This window comes from Mustelus asterias, chromosome 2 (assembly GCF_964213995.1).
Source record: "Mustelus asterias chromosome 2, sMusAst1.hap1.1, whole genome shotgun sequence".
Classification (NCBI taxonomy): Eukaryota; Metazoa; Chordata; class Chondrichthyes; order Carcharhiniformes; family Triakidae; genus Mustelus; species Mustelus asterias.
The window spans coordinates 30,601,277-30,625,551 of record NC_135802.1 but is presented as its reverse complement, the minus strand read 5'-3'; the positions used below and the strand labels follow the sequence as shown (position 1 = coordinate 30,625,551).

At 43.3% G+C, this 24,275-nt stretch overlaps 1 protein-coding gene across 3 annotated transcripts in view; it reads right to left on the bottom strand.

Annotated features, from left to right (window-relative positions):
* The window catches only part of pfkpa (phosphofructokinase, platelet a), a 115,192-nt gene extending 92,916 nt beyond the window's left edge, over positions 1 to 22,276 (bottom strand). For 2 of the 3 annotated variants that reach the window (XM_078232890.1, XM_078232863.1), the window contains exon 1: positions 21,941 to 22,223. In XM_078232890.1, the coding sequence (XP_078089016.1) occupies positions 21,941 to 22,040 (100 nt within the window). In that variant the 5' untranslated portion in view covers positions 22,041 to 22,223. Of the gene's footprint in view, positions 1 to 21,940 lie in introns of all 3 variants that reach the window. The other variant, XM_078232853.1, reaches the window with a different exon arrangement.
* Positions 22,277 to 24,275: the final 1,999 nt, after the last annotated feature.

The window sequence follows — 24,275 nt, the reverse complement described above, 5'->3', positions numbered from 1 at the left end:
TGGCCCAATTGCTCAAGATCCCGTTGCAATCCAAGATAACCTTCTTCCATGTCCACTACGCCACCAATCTTGGTGTCATCTGCAAACTTACTAACCATGCTTCCTATATTCTCATCCAAATCATTAATAAAAATGACAAATAACAGTGGACCCAGCACTGATCCCTGAGGCACACTGCTGGTCAGTTAGCTCAGTTGGCTAGGCAGCTGGTCCATGATGCAGAATGATACCAACAGTGTGGGTTCAATTCCCATACCAGCTGAGGTTATTTACGAAGACCCTGCCTTCTCAACCTTGCCCCTCACCTGAGATGTGGTGTTCTTCAGGTTAAATCACCAACAGTCAGCCTGTGGTCATCTGGGACGATGGTGACTTTACCTTATTTTATAATGCACATTTTTAATGAGGTTTTACAACCACTGACGTTAAAGAGATGGGTTAAAATGGGTTAGGAGATTAAAGATTGGAAAAAGAAACAAAGTAGAAGAAAAACTGGACAGTTGCCTAGCGACAGTGGTCAAGTGACACAAAGAAAGATGGGATGAGTTCAGTGTTCATCGGAAAATGATGACATGCGTTTTCAACTCGCTGAGATAAGAAATACTACAAGGCTACTGGGAGACTGAGTTTAGGGAACTCATGAGTTTGCTCTGCAGTTGGAGCAATGCTGAGTTTGGAGTACAGCTTGGGTATCTCAGGGGGAGATACGAGTTGGGTGAGAATCATCAAGTAAATGCTCAAAAATTTACCAGAATAAAATGATCTGCCTGCATGCCTGTTCCGAGCAAGGAGCCTTTGTGTCAAGCTGTCAATGTAACAGCAATTGCATTGTTTGACAACTACAGTGTTAATGACAGACGATGAGCATTGGTTCAACTATAATTGGACACAGCTGGAACAAAAGAGGCTATCATTGTTGAGCTGTTCTGAGAATAAACTTGCCAAAGGTAAAAGACACGTTTCAGACTTATAACAAAGCTAGCAGTAACTCTTCACTGAGTAAAGAATATTGAACCATCTTCTTGTGTTTGAACTGAGATTTTTCCAAACTTTTTTTTCTGGTGTAATATGGTTCATTTTTCTAATCTTAATAAATACTTCATCCTTTGTATTAGAAGTTCTTTAGCAGACTCCAGTAAATTTGATCAGTAACTTTCCTCCACAGTTTCAGAAACAAAAGTTAGGATCTATCAAGCCAGATTTCACTCTGGGATTGTGACGTGTCCAATTATCAGCTGAAATTGTAATATGGTCCAGGGAATTGATCATGTGATTGGGGCCGACAATAGCAGTATAGTAAGGAGGGAGTGCTGGAGAAGTCATCCTTTGGACAAGATATTAAAACAAGACCCTATCCACAGTTTCCACTGACCCAGGTAGTGTGAAGGATCCCACAGCACTATGTTAAGGACAGAAACTAGTGCTATTTAAGGGTTAATTTTATTTGGTTGCAGGCAGAGATTGGCAGTCATGGACCAGCTGTTGTTACACATCCTAAGTAAGAGTTTTAACAACACCAGGTTAAAGTTCAACATGTTTATTTGGTAGCAAATGCCACTAGCTTTCGGAGCGCTGCTCCTTCGTCAGATGGAGTGGAAATCTGCTCACAAACAAGGCACACAGAGACACAAAATCAAGTTTCAGAATACTGATTAGAATGCGAATCTTTACAGCTAATCAAGTCTTAAAGATACAGACAATGTGAGTGGAGGGAGCATTAGGCACAGGTTAAAGAAATGTGTATTGTGTCCAGACAGGACAGCCAGTGAGATTCTGCAAGTCCAGGAGGCAAGCTGTGGGGGTTACCGATAGTGTGACATGAACCCAAGATCCCGGTTTAGGCTGTCCTCGTGTGCGGAACTTGGCTATCAGTTTCGGCTCAGCGACTCTGCGCTGTCGTGTGTCGTGAAGGCCGCCTTGGAGAACGCTTACCCGAAGATCAGAGGCCGAATGCCACATCATGACTACCAGTTACACATCCTGCCATTCTCTTCTTTTCAATGATTCCAATTGAAAGTGCAAAAGTAAACATTCTTCCCCGAGTGTCCTCATCAACATCCTTCCTTCAACCAACAGGAACTGAATATTCATTATTGCTGTTTGAGGGATATGGCAGTGTGTAAAATCACTGTCCTATGTACTTAAATGACAGTAGTTTGTACACTTCCCTCATCCCAGTCTTCCGGTGCAACTTATTTTTCCAGTACAAAGAAGTGCCCTCTTCCTTGAAATAACTTTTCTTTCCCCTCTCCCTCCATGTCTCTCTCAAACAAATTTGCAACTTGGGTCTGCTGTTCTTGCGTAAAATTAATTCTGTTTTATACAAAACTCTGAACAAACACAAGTTCCAACACTGACGTGCAGCTCAGCAACTGCAGAATTGCTAGTGACTATAAATAATCCAATCAAGCAAAGGGGCTTCCTCCCCTAATAAGGACATTGGTGAACCATCTAGGTTTTTACAACAACTTTGTGGTCCTGATTAGTAACAACAGCTTTCTTATAATGAGAATTTTTAAAACAATTTCATTGGGAGATTTTAACTCATTTTCTGAATTATTAGTCCACTAACACAAATACTACGCTACCTATTGTATTCTGAATTTTAGCAAGAGCAAGCACTTTTAGGAGCATATTTCTTCTATTCTGTAGCTATGTCCCACCCCAACATAACTAGGAACTCAAGTGCTTTTTTTATTATATGCTTCTACTAAGTAGTTCTGATTTACTACAAGTTAAACCAATCATATTGTCAGCCAGAGCAAATTAATTCTAAAATGATGAACCCATGACGTAATCCAGTAAAGCTCTCATCTCTCCAAGGATCCTAAGGGAACAGCTTCAGACCCAACTGGTTAATCCGTCATTAGCAGTGCTTATTTCAAGACCTTCAGAATTTCATTTTTACAAGGCAGATGTAAAATTATCTGCATAAAAATACAATTCATCTCATTTTTCAACTCATTTGTTCTGCCTTACTTGCTGCTAAATTAATGATCAGCAGTCTGCTTCTTTTCAAAAAAAATGCGAGTAGCTTAAGCAATAATCCTCTTACTCCAGGATATACACAGTCCACTCATGCTGGTGGACTAATTCATTCTTTTTGTGGTAAATACTAATTACAAACACCCCATCAATGCATCTCCACGGAAGCTATCCAGCATTGTAGCACAGTGGTTAGCACTGCTGCTTCACAGCTCCAGGGTCCTGGGTTCGATTCCCAGCTTGGGTCACTGTCTGTGTGGAGTTTGCACATTCTCCTCGTGTCTGCGTGGGTTTCCTCCGGGTGCTCCGGTTTCCTCCCACAGTCCAAAGATGTGCGGGTTAGGTTGATTGGCCAGGTTAAAAATTGCCCCTTAGAGTCCTGGGATGAATAGGTTAGAGGGATTAGCGGGTAAATATGTGGGGGTAGGGCCTGGGTGGGATTGTGGTCGGTGCAGACTCGATGGGCCGAATGGCCTCCTTCTGCACTGTAGGGTTTCTATGATTTCTATGATTGTAACTTGATGCAGTCCTTGATCAACAGAAGGCCAAAAGAATAGTTACAGCTTTAATTTGAGGTTAAGTCGCCCACGTATAATACAAGCAAGAGTGTGTACATTCTGTCTGCTAATGAAACAGAACTTATTTTATTAAATCCTTTCATCTTCCTAGTCGAAGTTTAATTGGTAGAATTATTTACTTGCCTTACTGAAAATATAGAAACAAAAACTATTTCAGCAATAATTATCTGGGAAGCATCCAAGTGTTATTATACAGTTTGCGTTTTCTAATTGTTCAATAGCAGGCCGACCTGACTGTCTCCTTTATGATTCAGTGCATTGCACGATGGATTTTTCTTCTCAAGCTCTTTGTTTAATTTCTATCGTGGCCATTGATTGATGTGGCCATAGAAATGGCCATTCATCATGTGAGAGTCTTGACAGTAAACGGTGCAAGTTTAACTTGTACGTCACACACAAAAATGCACAGCTATATGTCTACAAACTAGAGATTACCTAATCTGATAGCAATTTTGTTCTGTGAGCAAAGATCAACCAAGGCGTGCAGGACAATTATAGAAGAGAAAGAAAGGACTGGCATTCACCATATATAGAACCTTTCAAGACTTTAGCAACTTTGAATTATGATCTCCAAGTATCACAGTTCAAAGTAATTCAGTGATGTAATCACTGTAATCAGACAGAAAGAACAGCACTGAAGTCTAAACCAATTGACAAAACGCATTTATATAGCGCTTTCATGAAATCAGGACAACCCAAAGTGTTTAACAATCAAATAGGTACTTTTTGTCACTGTTGGAATATGTCACTGGTGTTCTGACCAATCATGCTTAAATTTGAGTGACGTTACTACAGAGATTTACAAGAAAAGAGGCCTCTTCACTGTGAATGTTTAAAAGAAGATTGTTGCCAAATTCCCCAAATGCTGAATTTAGAATGTTCTGTTTCACTACTTTCTGTGAGTCTGTCACTGTAGCACTTGACATTTAAAGTATGGTGACTTGAGTAATGACTCCTGCATACTCATGAACAGTTGTTGGTATAATTTTAGATGTGTTTGTTTAATCAAGTTTTCACCTTCATTGTTGAGCACCTACAATAATGACTTGGATATTACAACCAGTTCATTCTTAAAATATTCCAAGTTGCATCCCTGATGTTGACATGAACAACTAAGGGACACAAAAATCTACACTGATCCAGGCACTAGGTTCATTCCTAAAAGTTACAGCATCTAAACAAGAGGAGTTGAAAGTACTTCCTCTATTTATAATATTTATTTATTTTGACAAGGAAACAGTCTTTTACAGGCGGAAAGTATTAATAGAGGGGCAGGATAAGGAATTCATGCTTTGTCATCTTCCTTTCTTGCAAAAGAGAGACAGAATAAATATCTAGGAGCGAGGTGGTTGATTGCTGAAATGAAGGAAAAACTGACATAGCAATTTCTCAGCTCTAGACAGTGTCGATGTTCAATTTGGAGAATGTAGTCTATCCAAACGTGCTTCATAGTGGTAATGCTGTACAGCTCATGGTGAAAAGAGATGTACGTGAGGCAATCCAATATTTTCAAATCTGTTCACATGCTACGGCTGTTGTTTAAGTGTTACTGACCATTTGGAAAGTCAAAATGCTATCCATTAGAGTCAACATGGTTTTATGAAGGGCAAATCGTGTTTGGCTAATTTGCAAGAGTTCTTCAAAGATGTCACAAGGTAAATGGATAATGGGGATCCTCTAGATGTAGTACATCTGGACTTCCGGAAGGCATTTGATAAGGTTGAGAATGTGTATAAGGTAGATTAAGAGGAAAGGGTTAAAATTGGGATGCGTAACTAGGAATCAGTTGAGGGATAAACTGGTTATGGAAAGGGCCTGAGGCGAGGGCGACAAGACTCACCGAAACTAACGATCACGTTAAAGAAACTGCTAATAGGTAATTGTGGTTCTGGCTTCGAAGGGCAGGGCCTTATCGATTAGCCTTTTGGTCTCGAAAGTAATCTAATCAGAAACTTTAATAGCCATGTCCTTACGTGGCTATCGCCTTTTGTTCTTGAAAGTAATCTAATCAAAATGTAACAATATAGCTATGCCCTTATTGGCTAACAGAAGTATGTGGATGTATCTCCGTCGTGTATAACTGAAACTGTTTTGTAAGCCAGACAGAGACTCACGAACCCATGCTTGATGCGCATGGTCTAGCGATCTCTCCTCCAATGCAATAAAGAAGGCTTGCGGAGAAACCTGTGTCTCATCAGTTTTTGATCCGACTTCCGAAAGCGAATTCCACAAGGTGCGGCACAAAAGGTTAATTCACAAGGTTAGATCACATGGGATGAGGGGTAATTTATTAGCTTTGCTCGGTGACTGGTTGATGGACAGAAGACAGAGTCAGGATAATTTTTTTTTGATGGCAAAAGTAACTAGTGGGGTGCCACAGGGTTTTGTCCTTGGGCCCCAGCTATTTACAATCTATATCAATGACTTGGATACAGGGATAGGAGGCTCAAAAGCCAAATTTGCAGATGATACAAAAGTAGGCGGGACAGTAAGTTGCAATGAGGAAATAAGAACCTTACAAATAGGTATAGATAGGTTAGGAGAGTGGGCCAAAATGTAGCAGATGGAGTTTAACATGAAAACGTGTAAGGTCATGCATTTCAATTGGAAAAATGGGAAGATGATTTATTATCTAAATAGGAAGAGACTTCAGGATGCTCTGGTGCAGAGGGATCTGGGTGTCGTCATTCATGAGTCACAGAAAACTAGCATGCAGGTACAGCAGATAATAAGGAAAGCGAATGGAATGTTGGCGTTTATAGCTAAAGGAATAGAATATAAAAGTAAGGAAGTATTGTTGCAACTATACAGGGCATTGGTGAGGCTGCACCTGGAGTATTGTGCACAGTTTTGGTCCCGTTATTTGAGGAAGGATGTAGTGGCATTGGAGGCAGTTCAGAGGAGGTTCACTAGATTGATTCCAGAGATGAGGGGGTTTGTCATATGAAGAGATATTGAACAGTTTAGACCTATACTATCTGGAATTTAGAAGAATGACGGGAGATCAAATTGAGATATACAAGATAAAAGGTATGGATAAAATAGACATGGAGCGGATGCTTCCACTTGTGGGACATTCTAGGATGAGAGGTCATAGTCCTAGGATAAGGGGTAGCAAATTTAAAACAGAGTTGAGGAGAAACTACTTCTCCCAAAGGCTTGTGAATCTGTGGAATTTGCTACCCCAAAGTGCAGTGGATGCTGAGACAATGAGTAAATTTAAGGAGGAGTTAGACAGATTTCTGATTGGTAATGGGTTGAAAGGTTATGGGGAGACAGCAGGAAAATGGGGATGAGGAGCATTTCAGTCATTCTCGAATCAGCCGAGTCAATGGGCCAAATGGCCTAATTCTGCTCCTATATCTTATTAACTTATTTAACCCTTGGTTTCCCCAATGTAAAAATAATTATAATCACAATAAAAAAATGTCACTTGCCTGCGACCTTCTTTATCCTTAAGGGTTAAATTGAAGTAGGGTTGCTTCAGCTGTTAACAAATGAATGACTACAGGCTAATGACAACTAGGGGTCACATTTTTTTCATTAGTTTGAATTCCTGCCACCACTATATTTAGTTTAGGTCCAGAAAAAGTATTCACTAAAGGGCAAAATAATGCATGATATGGGACTCGGGTAATTGTATGTGGCAAGGAAATAAAACAGTCCAGTTATTTTTGTCTGTGTGCATAACAAGTTTCCAATCTGAAAAATTGGAAAAGGAAATAAATTATTTTAAAAGTGTAAGTGCAGCTTAAAAAAAATCTAATTTAACCATTTAATAATTATAAATTTATCTTTTCAGGACCCGTTCAATTGTTCACCAAATTTCATTAATTGCAACACTGTTAACATCCCACCCGATTTAAAAAGTCATGCCTTGTTTAATGGGTTTCAAACATTGATGTGGAGTTGGAATTCTTGACAGTCTCACTACTTGTCTGCTCTCTGGCAGAATGGGGTTCACAAGTGCAACCTATGTTGGAGCCCTGAGAGACAGGACACAACTTCAGGATTTCCGTGCTAATCTGCACATGCTTGACATCCTGAAGTTGTGATCAGTTTCAGAAAATGAGAACAATGACAGTTTTAATGGAAATTCCAGTTACTATGCTTCTTCCTCAGCATCTTTCAAGAGCCTAAATAGTGGAATGCCACCAATGGAAGAGTACAGACCCCAAACAAGGATCTGTGTTCATGGAAACTGTTCAGCAAGAACAATTATGTAGCTATTTTTAACGTGCATGAGAAAAGGGACAGCAGGGCTGTCAAAGGGCTCATGAAGTAGGGGGCCTAAAGGGGTCCTCAAACACAAACTACATTCCATCTTCCCTCCCCTACATAATGCAGACTGGTTGCTTTATTGTTAAGTAGTTTGCAGTACATTAACAGAAAATGGCATTAACATAACAGATTGTAATGTATGATTCTCCAAGGGCAGACTGACCCCATGTTCAACTGCTGTGAACATGAAACCTTACTCCACTTTAACCTTCAACATTCTGGTTTGAATAGATACTATGAGTCAAGGCACTTCACAGGGATGTTATCAGACCAAATTGGACACTGGGATGGAGGACCAAAAACTTAATCAAACAAGGATTTAAGGTTTCAAAGCAAAAGAAAATTGCTGGAAAAGCTCAGCAGGTCAAAGGAGAAACAGAGTTGACGGCCAGGATTCTCTAGCCTCCCTGCAACGTGTTTCTCACGGTGGGAGATAGCACTATGTTGGCCAGGAGGGCATCTTCTTGTCCCACCACTGTCAATAGTATTTCCCATTGACTCCTCCCCACGCCGCTGGGAAACCCATGGTGGAGGTGTGCCGTCAGCAGAGCCAGAAGATCCCACCGGCATGAGCAGCTGGAAAGTTCCAGCCAACATTTCAATTTAAGTGGCCTTTCATCAGAACTTAACCTGAACACTGTTTCTCCCCACAGATGCTGCCTGGCCTGAACATTTTGTTTATCTTTCAGATTTCCAGCATCTATAGTATTTTGCTTTTCTGTTAATTTAAAGAATGTTCTTTGAAGGTAGAGAGGCAAGAGCTGGAATGTTACGGCCGTTCACTCTGGCGAGATTTTCCCATCCCACTGCAGTGAATGGAGATTTGTCTGGGTGCCGTATTCTTCAACCTCGCTGCAGCAGGAGGCCAGAACTGGAGGAATGCAGAGGCCCTAATAGATTGTATGGCCAGAGGAGGTTGTGGAGATGGGGAAAAGTGAAGCATTAGAAGGATTTGAACACAAGGATGATTTTTTAAAAATCAAGACACTGATGAATCAGGAGCTAATAGAGGTCAGCAATATCAAGGGTAATGGGTGGAGGACTTGGTGTTAATTAAGAGTCTGGGAACATAGTTTTGGCTTACCACAAGATTATGGAGGGTGGTACTTGGAGGTTAACTGAGGAGCACTGGAATGGTCAAGTATGTAGGCAACAAAGGTATGATGGAAGCTTCAGCAGGAGATAAGCTGAAGCAGGGCAGAGACAGGCAATATGAGAGAGGTAGAAGTAATAATCTTCTTGATGGAAAATGTACAGGATATAATGAAATAGTATTCTTAAAAATGCATATCTCAGCATTGAGTCCATCAGTGAAAAGTAAATTGGTCCAAATCCATTCTTTGATTCCTTGAAGGGAAATAAAATATGTTAAATACAAAAAAGATCACAATAGCAATTCAGAAAAAAACATAGATAGCAGAACTCAGCAATATTTAAGTATGCTGACAACCAACATTCTAATATTAAACAGTTACAATCCATTGAAACAAATGTGCCAGTGTTAACATCTTCACACAAAAGAGGGGCACCCATTCTCTCAGTTTAAAAGTCCCCATTGCACCCAATTTTCACTTTGGAAAGGCTGGGGTGGTAAGAAAGTTCCCCCAACCACAAAATCAACTCAGCCCCCTTCCCGCTGCAATGTATTTTGTAGTTTTTTCAAACACAGCTAGGCATTCAAAACAACATCAGCTTTAATAACAACCCTTGAGAAATCTCAATAACGAACTCTACTAAAACTGCAGGAACATAGAATCCCTACAGTGCAGAAGGACGGCTTTCAGCCCATTGAGGCTGCACTGACAACAATCCCATCCAGCTCTTATCCCCTCTGAACCCCACATATTACCCTGCTAATCCCCCTGACACTAAGGGAAAATTTAGCATGGCCAATCAATCTGACCCACACATCTTTGGGCAGCATGGTGGCACAGTGGTTAGCACTGCTGCCTCTCAGTACCAGGGACCCTGGTTCAATTACTGCCTCGGATGACTGTCTGTGTGGAGTTTGCACATTCTCCGTGTGTATGTGGGTTTCCTCCGGGTACTTTGGTTTCCACCCACACTCCATAGATATGCAGGTTAGGCGGATTGGCCATACTAAATTGTCCTTAGCGTCAGGGAATTATCATAGAAAATCATCATCATAGAAACCCTACAGTGCAGAAGGAGGCCATTCGGCCCATCGAGTCTGCACTGACCACAATCCCACCCAGGCCCTACCCCCACATATTTACCCACTAATCCCTCTAACCTCTGCATCCCACGACTCTAAGGGGCAATTTTTAACCTGGCCAATCAACCTAACCCGCACATCTTTGGACTGTGGGAGGAAACCGGAGCACCCGGAGGAAACCCACGAAGACACGAGGAGAATGTGCAAACTCCACACAGACAGTGACCCGAGCCGGGAATCGAACCCGGGACCCTGGAGCTGTGAAGCAGCAGTGCTAACCACTGTGCTACCGTGCCACCCCTTTGGTAGCAGGGTAAATATGTAGGGTTACTGGGATAGGGCCTGGGTGGGATTGTTGTCGGTGCAGGTTCGATGGGTCGAATGAGCTCCAAAGGGATACATGATCATGATTTTGTCTAACCTCCACCAGATGGCCTGTCAATTAAAACAGGCCTGCAGCCAGGTTTTTTTAAACTCTCACTGACAGTTCACCCCGTTTTTGTTTTCATTTTTAAAGGGCTGGAAATTTGAATAAGTTCATGTCGTGACGCCTAAACAGACATTACCTGCCCTTCAAGAGCAATTACATTTACTCCATAAATCTGTGACTCCCACACTGTGGGTCAAGGGAAAATACGACCTTGTTTGAATTCAGCACTAATTTCAAATGGCCCTGCTGAGTTTAGGTTTCCAGTCTTGTGATTCATGCCTTGTCCCTTTGCCCCCATTACTGGCAAAAATGAGATCCATCATAAATAAAGGCAAAATTTCTGCATTTGGGTCATCCACCACTTTTAAAAGGTGTCTGGAATTGACCAGAGTCTGAAAATCTGAAACACTGGGACCCTGGAAGGACAGCAAAGACAACAATGGGGGAAAAAAAACTGTTGTTGTGTTGGCCTAAGCAGAGTGTTGGTGGAAAATGGCTCTTTGTCCAAAGAGACAGAATTTAGGAACCATGGAGTCAGCATTAGATGCCTTGCTGCTGGAATATTGAGCGAAGCGACTTTCAAAATTACATTGGAAGACTAATCGTGACATGGGAGACAGAAGGGAGCCTGTTGAAATGCCAGGAGAAATTTAGACTTTATCTATAGGCTACAGATATGCTGAGAGCTTGGCATAACATATAAATGTGGTGTGGACCTTTCGATTGCCTTAATTAATGAAGAAAATACCTTATCTGTAGTTCAGTGCATTAGTTGCTTACTATGTAACGTTTAGTTGATGTTGATTTTAGTTTGCTTGTGACAGCACAAGCTGTGTAACGTGAAACCTTTTCATGCAAAATCTTTCCTTTGGTCACTGGGAAATTCATTTCTCTTCGTAAAAGTTAGTGCACTTCATGGGGAGCATAACAACAGCAAGGAACCTTTTCCGCTGCTGAACGAGTCTCGGACAAGGGAACAGAATCTTGAAATCAGAACCAAGAGAGAATTCAGGACACACTTCTTTGTGCAAAGGGTGAAACTCTCTCCCACAAAAGGCATTAGATATAAGCTCATTAATAATTTTAAATTGGATGGTAACAGATATTTGCTAGCCAAAGGCATTAAGGAACATAGAGGCGAGGCAGGTGCATCAAGCAGCATTTCAGTGGCAGAACAGGCTGGACTGGCTATTCCAACGTTCTGTCTTGCAACTGAAAATATATGTGGCCATTAGTTCAAAAATTGGGGTAAGGTGATTTAGCCTGCGGTTTTTGAGTCCCGCATCCTGTTTGACACAATAGTTATTTGGGCCGGTATATAGAAACATAGAAACTAAAAGCAGGGATAGGTCATTCGGCCCTTCAAGTCTGCTCCACCATTCATTATCATAGTTGATCATCAATAATATAATGAGCAGTCACGCACCAAAACAAAGGAAGACGCTGCCAAGAATCTGAATCAGGGCACTGTATCAGTTGTAGGAACCTGATTTTAAAACTCTGTTCTACCACATTCTGGATGTAACTTGACCTTAAAGCAACAGCTGGAAGCCACTTAAAAAACAGAGGCTTAAGGGTTTTACTTTGAAAATTGCTCTCTCTGAGCCCACAAATAATCCTTCAGCCAGCCACCGCCCAACCCACCAGATTAGACCTGCCAGCCAACTGGGCACAGGGATTGACCAATTGCCTATCCTCCCACAACAGTTTCAGCAAGGCACTAGTTTGGCCCCTGCCGGTTACTGGCAACATTTAAATGCATCTGGATCCAAATTTGAACCTATCTCAGGCTCGCGTTGCATTTCTCACCCAATGACTCAGCTCAGCCCTTCATTAATGGTTTTGCCAACGGGTTGTAAAGTATTTTGTGCAATTTACATGCCTTAACATCGAAAAATAATTGATTCATTGAACAGCATTCATAGAAGGGACTTGATGAAGTGTACCCCAGGACATTGTGGGAGGCTAGGGAGGGAATTGCGGGCCCCCAAGCAGAGATATTTGAATCATCAATAGTCACAGGTGAGGTGCCTGAAGATTGGAGGGTGGCAAATGTTGTGCCTTTGCTTAAAAAGGGCTGCAGGAAAAAGCCTGGGAACTACAAGCCAGTGAGCTTCATTCACATCTGTGGTGGGTAAGTTGTTGGAAGGTATCTTGAGAGACAGGATCTACAGGCATTTAGAGACGCAAGTTCTGATTAGGGACAGTCAGCATGGCTTTGTGAGTGGAAAATCATGTCTCACAAATTTGACTTCAGTTTTTTGAAGGGATAACCAAGAAGGTATATGAGGGCATGCAGCTGATGTTGTATACATGGACTTTAGCAAAGCCTTTGACAAGGTACCACATGATAGGTTGTTGCATAATGTTAAATCTCACGGGATCCAGGGTGACGTAACTAAATGGATACAAAATTGGCTTGATGACAGAAGCCAGAGGATGGTTGTAGAGGGTTGTTTTTCAAACTGGAGGTCTGTGACCAGCGGTGTGCCTCAGGGATCAGTGCTGGGTCCACTGTTATTTGTCATTTATATTAATGATTTGGATGAGAATATAGGAGGCATGGTTGGTAAGTTTGCAGATGACACCAAGATTGGTGGCATAGTGGACAGTGAAGAAGGTTATCTCGGATTGCAACGGGATCTTGATCAATTGGGCCAGTGGGCTGTTGAATGACAGATGGGAGTTTAATTTAGATAAATGCGAGATGATGCATTTTGGTAGATTGAACCAGGGCAGGACTTAACCAGTTAATGCTAGGGCATTGGGGAGAGTTACAGAGTGAAGAGATCTAGGGGTACAGGTTCATAGCTCCTTGAAAGTGGAGTCACAGATGGACAGGGTGGCGAAGGTGGCATTCGGCATGCTTGGTTTCAGTGGTCAGAACATTGAATGCAAGAGTTGGGACGTCTTGTTGAAGTTGTACAAGACATTGGTAAGGCCACACTTGGAATACTGTGTGCAATTCTGGTCACCCTATTGCAGAAAGGATATTATTAAACTAGAAAGAGCGCAGAAAAGATTTACTAGGATGCTATTGGGACTTGATAGTTTGAGTTATGGGGAGAGGTTGGATAGACTGGTACTTTTTTCTCTGGAGAAGGCCGAGGGGTGATGTTATAGAGGCCTGTAAAATAATGAGGGGCATAGATCAGCTAGATAGTCAATATCTTTTCCCAAAGGTAGGGGAGTCTAAAACTAGAGGGCATAGGTTTAAGGTGAGAGCGGAGAGATACAAAAGAGTCCAGAGGGGCAATTCTTTCACACAGAAAATGGAGTGTGTCTGGAACAAGCTGCCAGAGATAGTAGCAGAGGCGGGTACAATTTTGTCTTTTTAAAAGCATTTAGACAGTTACATGGGTACGATGGGTATAGGAGGGTATGGGCCAAATGTGGGCAATTGGGACTAGCTTAGGGGTTAAAAAAAAGGTGGCATGGACAAGTTAGGCCAAAGTGCCTGTTTCCATGCTGTAAACCTCTATGACTCTAAATGAGTGATCATGGCGATCTGGGGACTAATGGGAAAGACAGTAGAACAGCAATGGCAGGAGTTTCTGGGAGTAATTGAGGACACAGTGCAGAGGTTCATCCCAAACAAAAGAAAGGTTATCAGAGGGGGGATTAGGCAGCCATGGCTGACAAAGGAAGTCAGGGAATGCATCAAGGCAAAAGAGAGAGCCTATAACGTGGCAAAGAGTAGTGGGAAGTCAGAAGATTGGGAAGGCTATAAAAACAAACAGAGGATAACAAAGAGAGAAATAAGGAAGGAGAGGATCAAATATGAAGGTAGGCTAGCCAGTAACATTAGGAATGATAGTAAAAGTTTCTTTAAATACATTAAAAACAAACGGGAGGCAAAAGTAGACATTGGGCCGCTCCAAAATGACGCTGGTAATCTAGTGATGGGAGACAAGGAAATAGCTGAGGAACTTAATAAGTACTTTGCGTCAGTCTTCACAGTAGAAGACATGAGTAATATCCCAACAATTCAGGAAAGTCAGGGGGCAGAGTTGAATATGGTTGCCATCACAAAGGAGAAAGTGCTAGAGAAACTAAAAGGTCTGAAAATTGATAAATCTCCGGGCCCAGATGGGCTACATCCTAGAGTTCTAAAGGAGATAGCTGAAGAAATAGTGGAGGCGTTAGTTATGATCTTTCAAAAGTCACTGGAGTCAGGGAAAGTCCCAGAGGATTGGAAAATCGCTGTTGTAACCCCACTGTTCAAGAAGGGAACAAGAAAAAAGATGGAAAATTATAGGCCAATTAGCCTAACCTCAGTTGTTGGCAAAATTCTAGAATCCATCGTTAAGGATGAGATTTCTAAATTCTTGGAAGTGCAGGGTCGGATTAAGACAAGTCAGCATGGATTTAGTAAGGGGAGGTCGTGCCTGACAAACCTGTTAGAGTTCTTTGAAGAGATAACAAATAGGTTAGACCAAGGAGAGCCAATGGATGTTATCTATCTTGACTTCCAAAAGGCCTTTGACAAGGTGCCTCACGGGAGACTGCTGAGTAAAATAAGGGCCCATGGTATTCGAGGCAAGGTACTAACATGGATTGACGATTGGCTGTCAGACAGAAGGCAGAGAGTTGGGATAAAAGGTTCTTTCTCAGAATGGCAACCGGTGACAAGTGGTGTCCCGCAGGGTTCAGTGTTGGGGCCACAGCTGTTCTCTTTATATATTAACGATCTAGATGACGGGACTGGGAGCATTCTGGCCAAGTTTGCCGATGATACAAAGATAGGTGGAGGGGCAGGTAATATTGAGGAGGTGGGGAGGCTGCAGAAAGATTTAGACAGTTTAGGAGAGTGGTCCAAGAAGTGGCTGATGAAATTCAACGTGGGCAAGTGCGAGGTCGTACACTTTGGAAAAAAGAATAGAGGCATGGACTATTTTCTAAACGGTGACAAAATTCATAATGCTAAAGTGCAAAGGGACTTGGGAGTCCTAGTCCAGGATTCTCTAAAGGTAAACTTGCAGGTTGAGTCCGTAATTAAGAAAGCAAATGTAATGTTGTCATTTATCTCAAGAGGCTTGGAATACAAAAGCAGGGATGTACTTCTGAGGCTTTATAAAGCACTGGTTAGGCCCCATTTGGAGTACTGTGAGCAATTTTGGGCCCCACACCTCAGGAAGGACATACTGGCACTGGAGCGGGTCCAGCGGAGATTCACACGGATGATCCCAGGAATGGTAGGCCTGACATACGATGAACGTCTGAGGATCGTGGGATTATATTCATTGGAGTTTAGGAGGTTGAGGGGAGATCTGATAGAAACTTACAAGATAATGAACGGCTTAGATAGGATGGACGTAGGGAAGTTGTTTCCATTAACAGGGGAGACTAGGACGCGGGGGCACAGCCTTAGAATAAAAGGGAGTCACTTTAGAACAGAGATGAGGAGAAATTTCTTCAGCCAGAGAGTGGTGGGTCTGTGGAATTCATTGCCACAGAGGGCTGTGGAGGCCGAGATGTTGAGCGTCTTCAAGACAGAAATTGATAAATTCTTGATTTCTCGAGGAATTAAGGGCTATGGGGAGAGAGCGGGTAAATGGAGTTGAAATCAACCATGATTGAATGGTGGAGTGGACTCGATGGGCCGAATGGCCTTACTTCCGCTCCTATGTCTTATGGTCTTATGGTCTTAATCCCCCTTCATAGCAACGCTCTCAAGAACTGAGCTCATTTTCATTGAAAATTAGAGGTACAATTCAACTGTTCAAATTAAGGTGCACAAATAAATTAGCTAACATGGGCCATGCTAATAAAATAACATGATACAAAAGTATCTCAAGCAAGACAAGTTCAGAAAATATTTTCTCCCCGTAGATATGCAGAAAAGTTATATTTATTAACCGCATTTTTCAAAAATTGGCTAAATATTGGCTTAAGGATGCAAAATAAAGTTTTAGGATAGACAAAATATCAAACACTGTATGCATCAAAGCTTCTATTTTTTTTAAACTAAGGATAGTTTGACAGGGAATACAATTGGTCAGTGTTAAGCATAAACTGTAGAGTCGAATGATCGATAGCTTGCCTCAGTCCCCACCAGTCAGAGAGGATAGAGTTCATAGAATGATGGAATCCCTGCAGTGCAGTAGGCCATTCTGTCCATCGAGTCTGCACCGACCACAATCCCACCCAGGCCCTATTCCCATAACCCCACATATTTACCCTGCTAATCCCCCGGACACTACAGTCAATTTAGCATGGCCAATCAACCTAACCTGCACGTCTTTGGACTGTGGGAGGAAACCGGAGCACCTGGAGGAAACCCACGCAGACATGGGGAGAACGTGCAAACTCCATACAGACAGTGACCCGAGGCTGGAATCAAACCCGGGTCCCTGGCGCTGTGAGGCAGTAGTGCTAACCACTGTGCCGCCCCAATTAAAACTTCTCAAGCATTTTCCTGTGGGTGACTGACTAACACACAAGACTGCATACATAGGCAGTGTGGTGGATGGGGGAAGGAGGAGTCGAGAATGTGCCCCTCTGACTGACTCAAAGCTGTTCTGGCAGATATCGAGAAACAGGGTGCCAGACTACCTTCTTCAACCAGGGAAAGCTGTTTGATGCTGATAAGCTATCCCCAATAAATATAAAAGTACAATCAAAAGATGAACAGCCCAAAGACTGATTTTCCTTTCTGTGCACACGAATGCGCGCACATTCAGTCCACATTCACCAGCATAGACTATGTCCAAATTTAGACACATACTTTGCACCTCCTAATTACTGATTCAGAAGTAGCTCAGATATGCACATCAAAGCAACACATTCACTGTAGCGATGACAGTTTGGACACAAAAAGGACCATATTTAACTGCTGAAACAAAAGAAACTTTTTCTCATTAGGAACCAATAACACTAGCACATTCAGTGTTTGATCATGATAGTAATCTTTCAGGAAATGAATCAAAATTTCTGCTTTAGAATTTAATCATGCCATTATGTTGCAATACACAGCACCTCGGTGTACTTTCTTTAAGAATAAATATGCTCGACTTAGACTTTGGTGAATCACACCTAGAAGAATCAATAATCACAGAGTTTTAGTTTAGATTAATCTAAACTAAAACTCTGTGATTATTGAGTTTTAAAGTGTTTTGATTGCGACTGCACTAAATGAATTCAGCATTAGCCATACAGTCCTTGTTGATTTGATTAAATTTGTTCAAGTACACAATGCAAAGACTCTTTCTTACCACCCTAACAACGTGGCTCAGCTCCAACACCAAAAGTAAACAACTTGCTACTGTGGATTCACATTTCCATTTCACAAAGCAGCCTGATTTGGGGCATCCCTGTGAGAGAATGGCGTTCCAATGGCAAACCAAAGCAGTTCTGTGCTCCAATATCCGTGCAATCAACACTGTCAAATTTAATTTCACATAGGACTCTTGGAACTAACAGAGATAAGTCCTGTATCCCATTAATGTGGGCTAATATATACACAAACCCCAGAATTGAAAGGGCCTGAACGAATCCCCCTAAATGAGGGGGATCTCATAGAAACTTATAAAATTCTAACAGGATTAGACAGGGTAGATTCAGAAAGAATGTTCCCAATAGTGGGGGAGAGTCCAGAACTGGGAGTCATAGTTTAGAACTGAGGTGAGGAGAAATTTCTTTACCCAGAGGGTGGTGAATGTGTGGAATTCACTACCACAGAATGCAGTTGAGGCCAAAACGTTGTCTGATTTCAAGAAGAAATTACATGTAGTTCTTGGGGCTACAGGGATCAAGCGATATGGGAGGAAGGGGGGAAATCAGGATATTGAATTTGATGATCAGCCATGGTCAAGACGAATGGCGGAGCAGGCACGGAGGGCCGAATGGCCTACACCTGCTCCATGTCGCAAAGTACTCCATAACCATTAAATTACATTTGAAGCACGGTCACTGTTGTAATGGAGGTGCAGTCAAATTGTGTACAGCAAGGTTTCACAAACACCCATGAGGTAAGTCACCAATTAAAAAGGTTATGGTGATGGTAGTTGAGGAATAAATGCTGGTTAGGACACGAGGAAGAAATTGTACGCTCTTCTCCAAGATAGTGAGAATGAATGTTTGATTCTACCTGACAGCATAGCTGGGGGCCTCGGTTTAATATGTAAGTAATGGTGCAATATTCTCTCTGTCCAGAATGCTGAGCACAGTATCTTTACTGACAAGTCCTAGGTTGCAACCAGAACCCATCACATTGTGACTCAAAGACAAGAGTGAAATTTGTTGACTCACTGGTTTACCCCCACTAAATTTAGTTGGACAAATCTAAACAGCTATTACATTCAGAATATTGTTTCAACTTAACAATTAGTAAAGAACCCTATTACTATGTGAATTTCCTCTCCCAAAGAAGATGATCTGACTATGGTTTCATCCCTTTTACCTCTCCTAGGCATAAAGTCCAATTCGGCCCTGATGGGGTCAAACTTGAAAATGTACCCTGTTATCCTATCCAGAGCCTTTCTGCCAGAGGTGGCGTGGGGGTAAGCAGGGTGACCCACCCACAAGAGCAAGTGACCAAGCGAGAGTTTTTCACTGAATATGAAGACCCATTACCAGAGATCAACTGGTCTTTTGTTCAAATTTGCCCCCAGGTCTCTTCCCTCCCCGAGGTGTCAGAGACTAGGATAGCTGCCTGAAAGTGGCCCCCTGCAATCTCTCCACCTCCCTGGGCCACTGCTGCAACCCCACCACAAAAGGTGGCCCAGCAGCTGGACACTTTCAAATTTAATCGTTTAGAAAAGTTGGAGAAGGCACCAAAAACACAGATGCCACCACGCCGCGCCCCACCCCCCTTCCCCTTTATCCTGAACTGCAAGCTGCTGCTGCTTCTTCAATGTTGGAAGGCTTTCTATTGGTCCTCATGCTTTAAGAACTCACCCACTCTCCAGTCACTAATAAGTCAGAAACAGAAAATCGAACCGCTGATTCATGACCTGACTGAGCTCTGCTGGAATAAGTGTATGTATAAAGCAGTACACACCCCTCCCCCCCTCCCCTCACCAGCTTGACAGCAGAACAGAAGTCTGCTTTGCGAACATGTTACCGGACAACACAGTGGCTGACACTACTGCCTCACAGCACTGGGGACCTGGGTTCAATTCTGGCCTTGGGTGGTTGTTTGTGTGGAGTTTGCACGTTCTCCCCGTGTCTGTGTGGGTTTCCTCCGGGTGCTTTGGTTTCCTCCCACAGGCCAAAAATGCAGGTTAGGTGGATTGGCTGTGCCAAATTGCCCCTTAGTGTCCCAAGATGTGTAGATTAGGGGGATTAGTAGAGTAAAATACATGGGGATAGGGCAGGGGTTTGGCTTGGGTAAAATGCTCTGTTGGAGACTCGATGGGCCGAATGGCCTCTTTCTGCACTGTTGAACTGTGTGGAACATTTCATCGACACCAGCCAATTCATCCTCAAATCGGTTGGAGCAGACTCAGAAAAGCAAGATGTCACCAGAGAAGTCGCCTGAGTGATTGAGTGAGTATCATGGATCAACAAAGGCTTCACCTCAACACATGGCACAGTGCAGGATGGACACAGTGCGGGATGAGCAGCATTGCTGCACTGTTACGGCACAGCACTGCAGGACCTCCTGTCCCATGACCGCTCTTAAAATGGCCTTAGCTCAAGCTAACATATCTTTGACACTGAGTTTCCCGTACGAACATCACAACATCCAGAAATAACACAAGTGTCCTCCAAACGTTGTGGGACCGTAACCCCTATCTGACCCCAATGTCAGCACCCTGACCCAAAGGACAAAACCCTGCCCTTAATGCCAGCAGGTGATCATAGAATCCCTACAGTACAGGAGGAGGCCATTCGGCCCATCAAGTCTGTACCGACCACAATCCCGCCCAGGCCTTATCCGCTTAACCTCACATTTACCCTGCTAGTCCCCTGGCATTAGGGTCAATTTAGCATGGCCAATCAACCTAATCCTTTGCATATCTTTGGTCTGTGGGAGGAAACCGGAGCATCCAGAGGAAACCCACGCAAACACGGGGAGAACGTGCAAACTCCACACAGACAGTGACCCAAACTGGGAATCGAACCCAGGTCCCTGATGCTGTGAGGCAGCAGTGCAAACCACTGCGCCACCATGCCACCTGTACCGGTCCAGCAGCCATTCCTGATTCTGACTTGCCCAGTATTCATGCGTGCACAATCTAGGTACAGAGATATCTGGAAGTGATTAGAAGTATGGAATTGGAAAATCTTATTTCCCCCCCACACTCCACCCCCTTCCTTATCCAGTAGCACCAAAGTGGATCCAAGTTTTAAGAGATTTTTCAGCAGGAGTGGCATTTTTTAGGCTTCAAAGGTTTTAACAAATGGCCTTTCAGAAGTCAACATAGAGCAAAGTTAATTGCCCCAACGGCATATGTGCTGCTTTATAAATAATTGATTTTTTTGACAAGACACCTGAGAAGGAAACTCTTAATTAAATTGCCCACGGGACGGTTCGTGCAGAGAAAAAAATAAATAAATGAGTCTTTTCCAGGTCAGGGTTACAAATATTCTCATCCTGGATGAGAAAAATCTCAAGGTCGTTTCATTGCAGTCCAGACCTTGCAAGATTAAAAAGTGGGTCAATAAATCAAGAGGGGGTAAAAAAAAAAGCAATTGCAAAGGGGGTAGGGAAGATGCTGGTACAACACAGCAGAGAGAGGGGTTGGAGTAAACCCACCCTGGGCATGCAGGCAGGAGCCCAATTGGTGCTGCCAACTGCAAGTGACCCATCGGGGAAGTTGGCTGAAGGATTTGAATGGGATAACAGTGCTTCAAGCCAAGACTCGCCTGCAACCCCTCCCTCCCTCGGAAGGAGGTTCCTCTGTAGACTTGACGCATAAACCCCGAACCGCAATGACTGTGTGTGAGAGAGAGAGGAGCACGTATACTGACTGCCTCTTCCGTGTCCAAAAAAATCCAACATGGGCATGACAGAATGTTTTATTCCTGAAAATAAAATCACCGATTGCCAAAGTTTCTCTGAGGTAAAAAAGACACAATCAGTCGGTATATAAAAAAAGATAGGTGCTTGCTTGATGGCTGGCACAGATGACACGGAAAACATGAAGGCTGATGGAAAAGATTTGTGTACCTGGCTGTAATGTTGCTATTTTTTTAAAAAAACATGATGTGATCATATTTATAGATGCACTTTAAAAAAAAACTAAATCCAAGAGTTTTCAGACTGATTTTTCTTTTTAAAACATGACTTTGCAGACAGAACAGAAAGTAACGCAATGCGGTCAGGAGAGCATGCGAGATGAGGAAATGACTCTTTTACATTCACCGTCCGGGTGGGATGATGAGCTAAAATGGATCAACGTTTTACTTAAAAAACAAGATAAAATGTAAATCCAGCAACGGTGATGTTTTCTGGCGGGCTGTGGAAAGTCAGGCTCTCTATCTCTCTCTCACACACACATACACACCTCTGCCACAACTCATCCTGTTGCTACATTTTGTTACCTTGTGCATCCCCTCCGCTGGTCAGGACGCCGATGGCTTTCCCGCTCCCCGAGAAATTCTCCAGCAATTTTTTGTCACTCTGCGAAGCGTCTTCCTCCATGGTTTATTTTAGGGGGTGGGGGATAGTTTTTGAGCCAAAATAAAGGAGATGTGGAGATTTTTTTTGCTGTTAAGGGTGAGTGGGTGGGGTATGTCTGCAGGACGGTTATATGTATGTGTGTGTGTGAGCTCACAAGCCCAAATGTTAGTCCCGCTGCTCAGACTCTGCTTCTCACGCTCCACTGGCCAGCTCCACCTCTCAACCTAACCTTGCCAAACCCGCCCCATTGTTCCGTCAGGCGCGCCCAGACTGACAGCCGCGCTAAGCCTATGGCTGAGCAGCCGTTCCCCGAAGCTCACCAATCAAGAGGCGCCAGAGGACAAGGGGCGGTGCGGGCTGAGAGTTAGGATGCGCCACCCACTCCTCCAGGAGCCCTCAAAACCTTGTCGTTCTCCTATTGCTCTCTGTCTCCCCAGGAGGGAGATGGAGATGGAGTTTGTACTCAGTGCAGGGAGGGGAGGACCATGCTCCTGAGATACGAGCTGAACTATATTTTATGTATCTATATATGTAAATATAATAGGGCAGTTTCAGGTGGGAGAGGCATTCGGCACAGAAAGAACAAAGAACAATACAGCACAGGAACTGGCCCTCCAAGCCCGCGCTGGTCCCAACTAGACCATTCTTCTGTATCCCTCCATTCCCACTCCGTTCATGTGGCTATCTAGATAAGTCTTAAACGTTCCCAGTGTGTCTGCCTCCACCACCTTGTCCGGCAGCGCATTCCAGGCCCCCACCACCCTCTGTGTAAAATACGTCCTTCTGATATCCGTGTTAAACCTCCCCCCCATCACCTTGAACCTATGAGCCCTCGTGAACGTCACCACCGACCTGGGAAAAAGCTTCCCACCGTTCACCCTATCTATGCCTTTCATAATTTTATACACCTCTATTAGGTCACCCCTCATCCTCCGTCTTTCCAGTGAGAACAACCCCAGTTTACCCAATCTCTCCTCATAACTAAGCCCCTCCATACCAGGCAACATCCTGGTAAACCTCCTCTGCACTCTCTCTAAAGCCTCCACATCCTTCTGGTAGTGTGGCAACCAGAACTGGACGCAGTATTCCAAATGCGGCCAAACCAACGTTCTATACAACTGCAACATCAGACCCCAACTTTTATACTCTATGCCCCGTCCTATAAAGGCAAGCATGCCATATGCCTTATTCACTACCTTCTCCACCTGTGACGTCACCTTCAAGGATCTGTGGACTTGCACACCCAGGTCCCTCAGCGTATCTACACCCTTTATGGTTCTGCCATTTATCGTATAGCTCCCCCTACGTTAGTTCTACCAAAATGCATCACTTCGCATTTATCTGGATTGAACTCCATCTGCCATTTCTTTGCCCAAATTTCCAGCCTATCTATATCCTTCTGTAGCCCCTGACAATGTTCCTTACTATCTGCAAGTCCAGCCATTTTTGTGTCATCTGCAAACTTACTGATCACCCCAGTTACACCTTCTTCCAGATCGTTTATATAAATCACAAACAGCAGACGTCCCAATACAAAGCCCTGCGGAACACCACTAGTTTAATTTGGTGTGGCTTTTGCTACCAAATAAACCTGTTGGACTTTAACCTGGTGTTGTTAAACTTCTTACTGTGTTTACCCCAGTCCAACGCCGGCATCTCCACATCATGAACACCACTAGTCACAGGCATCCAGCCGGAAAAAGACCCTTCCACTACCACCCTCTGTCTTCTGTGACCAAGCCAGTTCTCCACCCATCTAGCCACCTCCCCCTTTATCCCATGAGATCCAACCTTTTGCACCAACCTACCATGAGGGACCTTCGGCCCATCGAATCTGTGCCAGCCACCAAGCACCACAGTGGTTAGCACTGCTGCCTCACAGCATCAGGGACCTGGGTTCGATTCCTGGCTTGGGTCACTGTCTGCACGTTCTCCCCATGTCTGTGTGGGTTTCCTCCGGGTGCTCCGATTTCCTCCCATAGTCCAAAAGACGTACTGGTTAGGAGCATTGCTTATGCTAAAATCTCCCTTAGTGTAGCCAAACGGGCGCCAGAGTGTGGCGACTGGGGGATTTTCATAGTAACTTAATTGCAGTGTCAATGGAAGCCTACTTGGGACAGTAATAAATAAACTTTAAAAAACTTAAGCACTTATCTATTCTAATCCTATTTTCTAGCAATTGGTCCATAGCCTTGTATGCTTTGGCATTTCAAGTGCTCATCAACACTATATTCTGCACATCATCCTTTTCCCTTA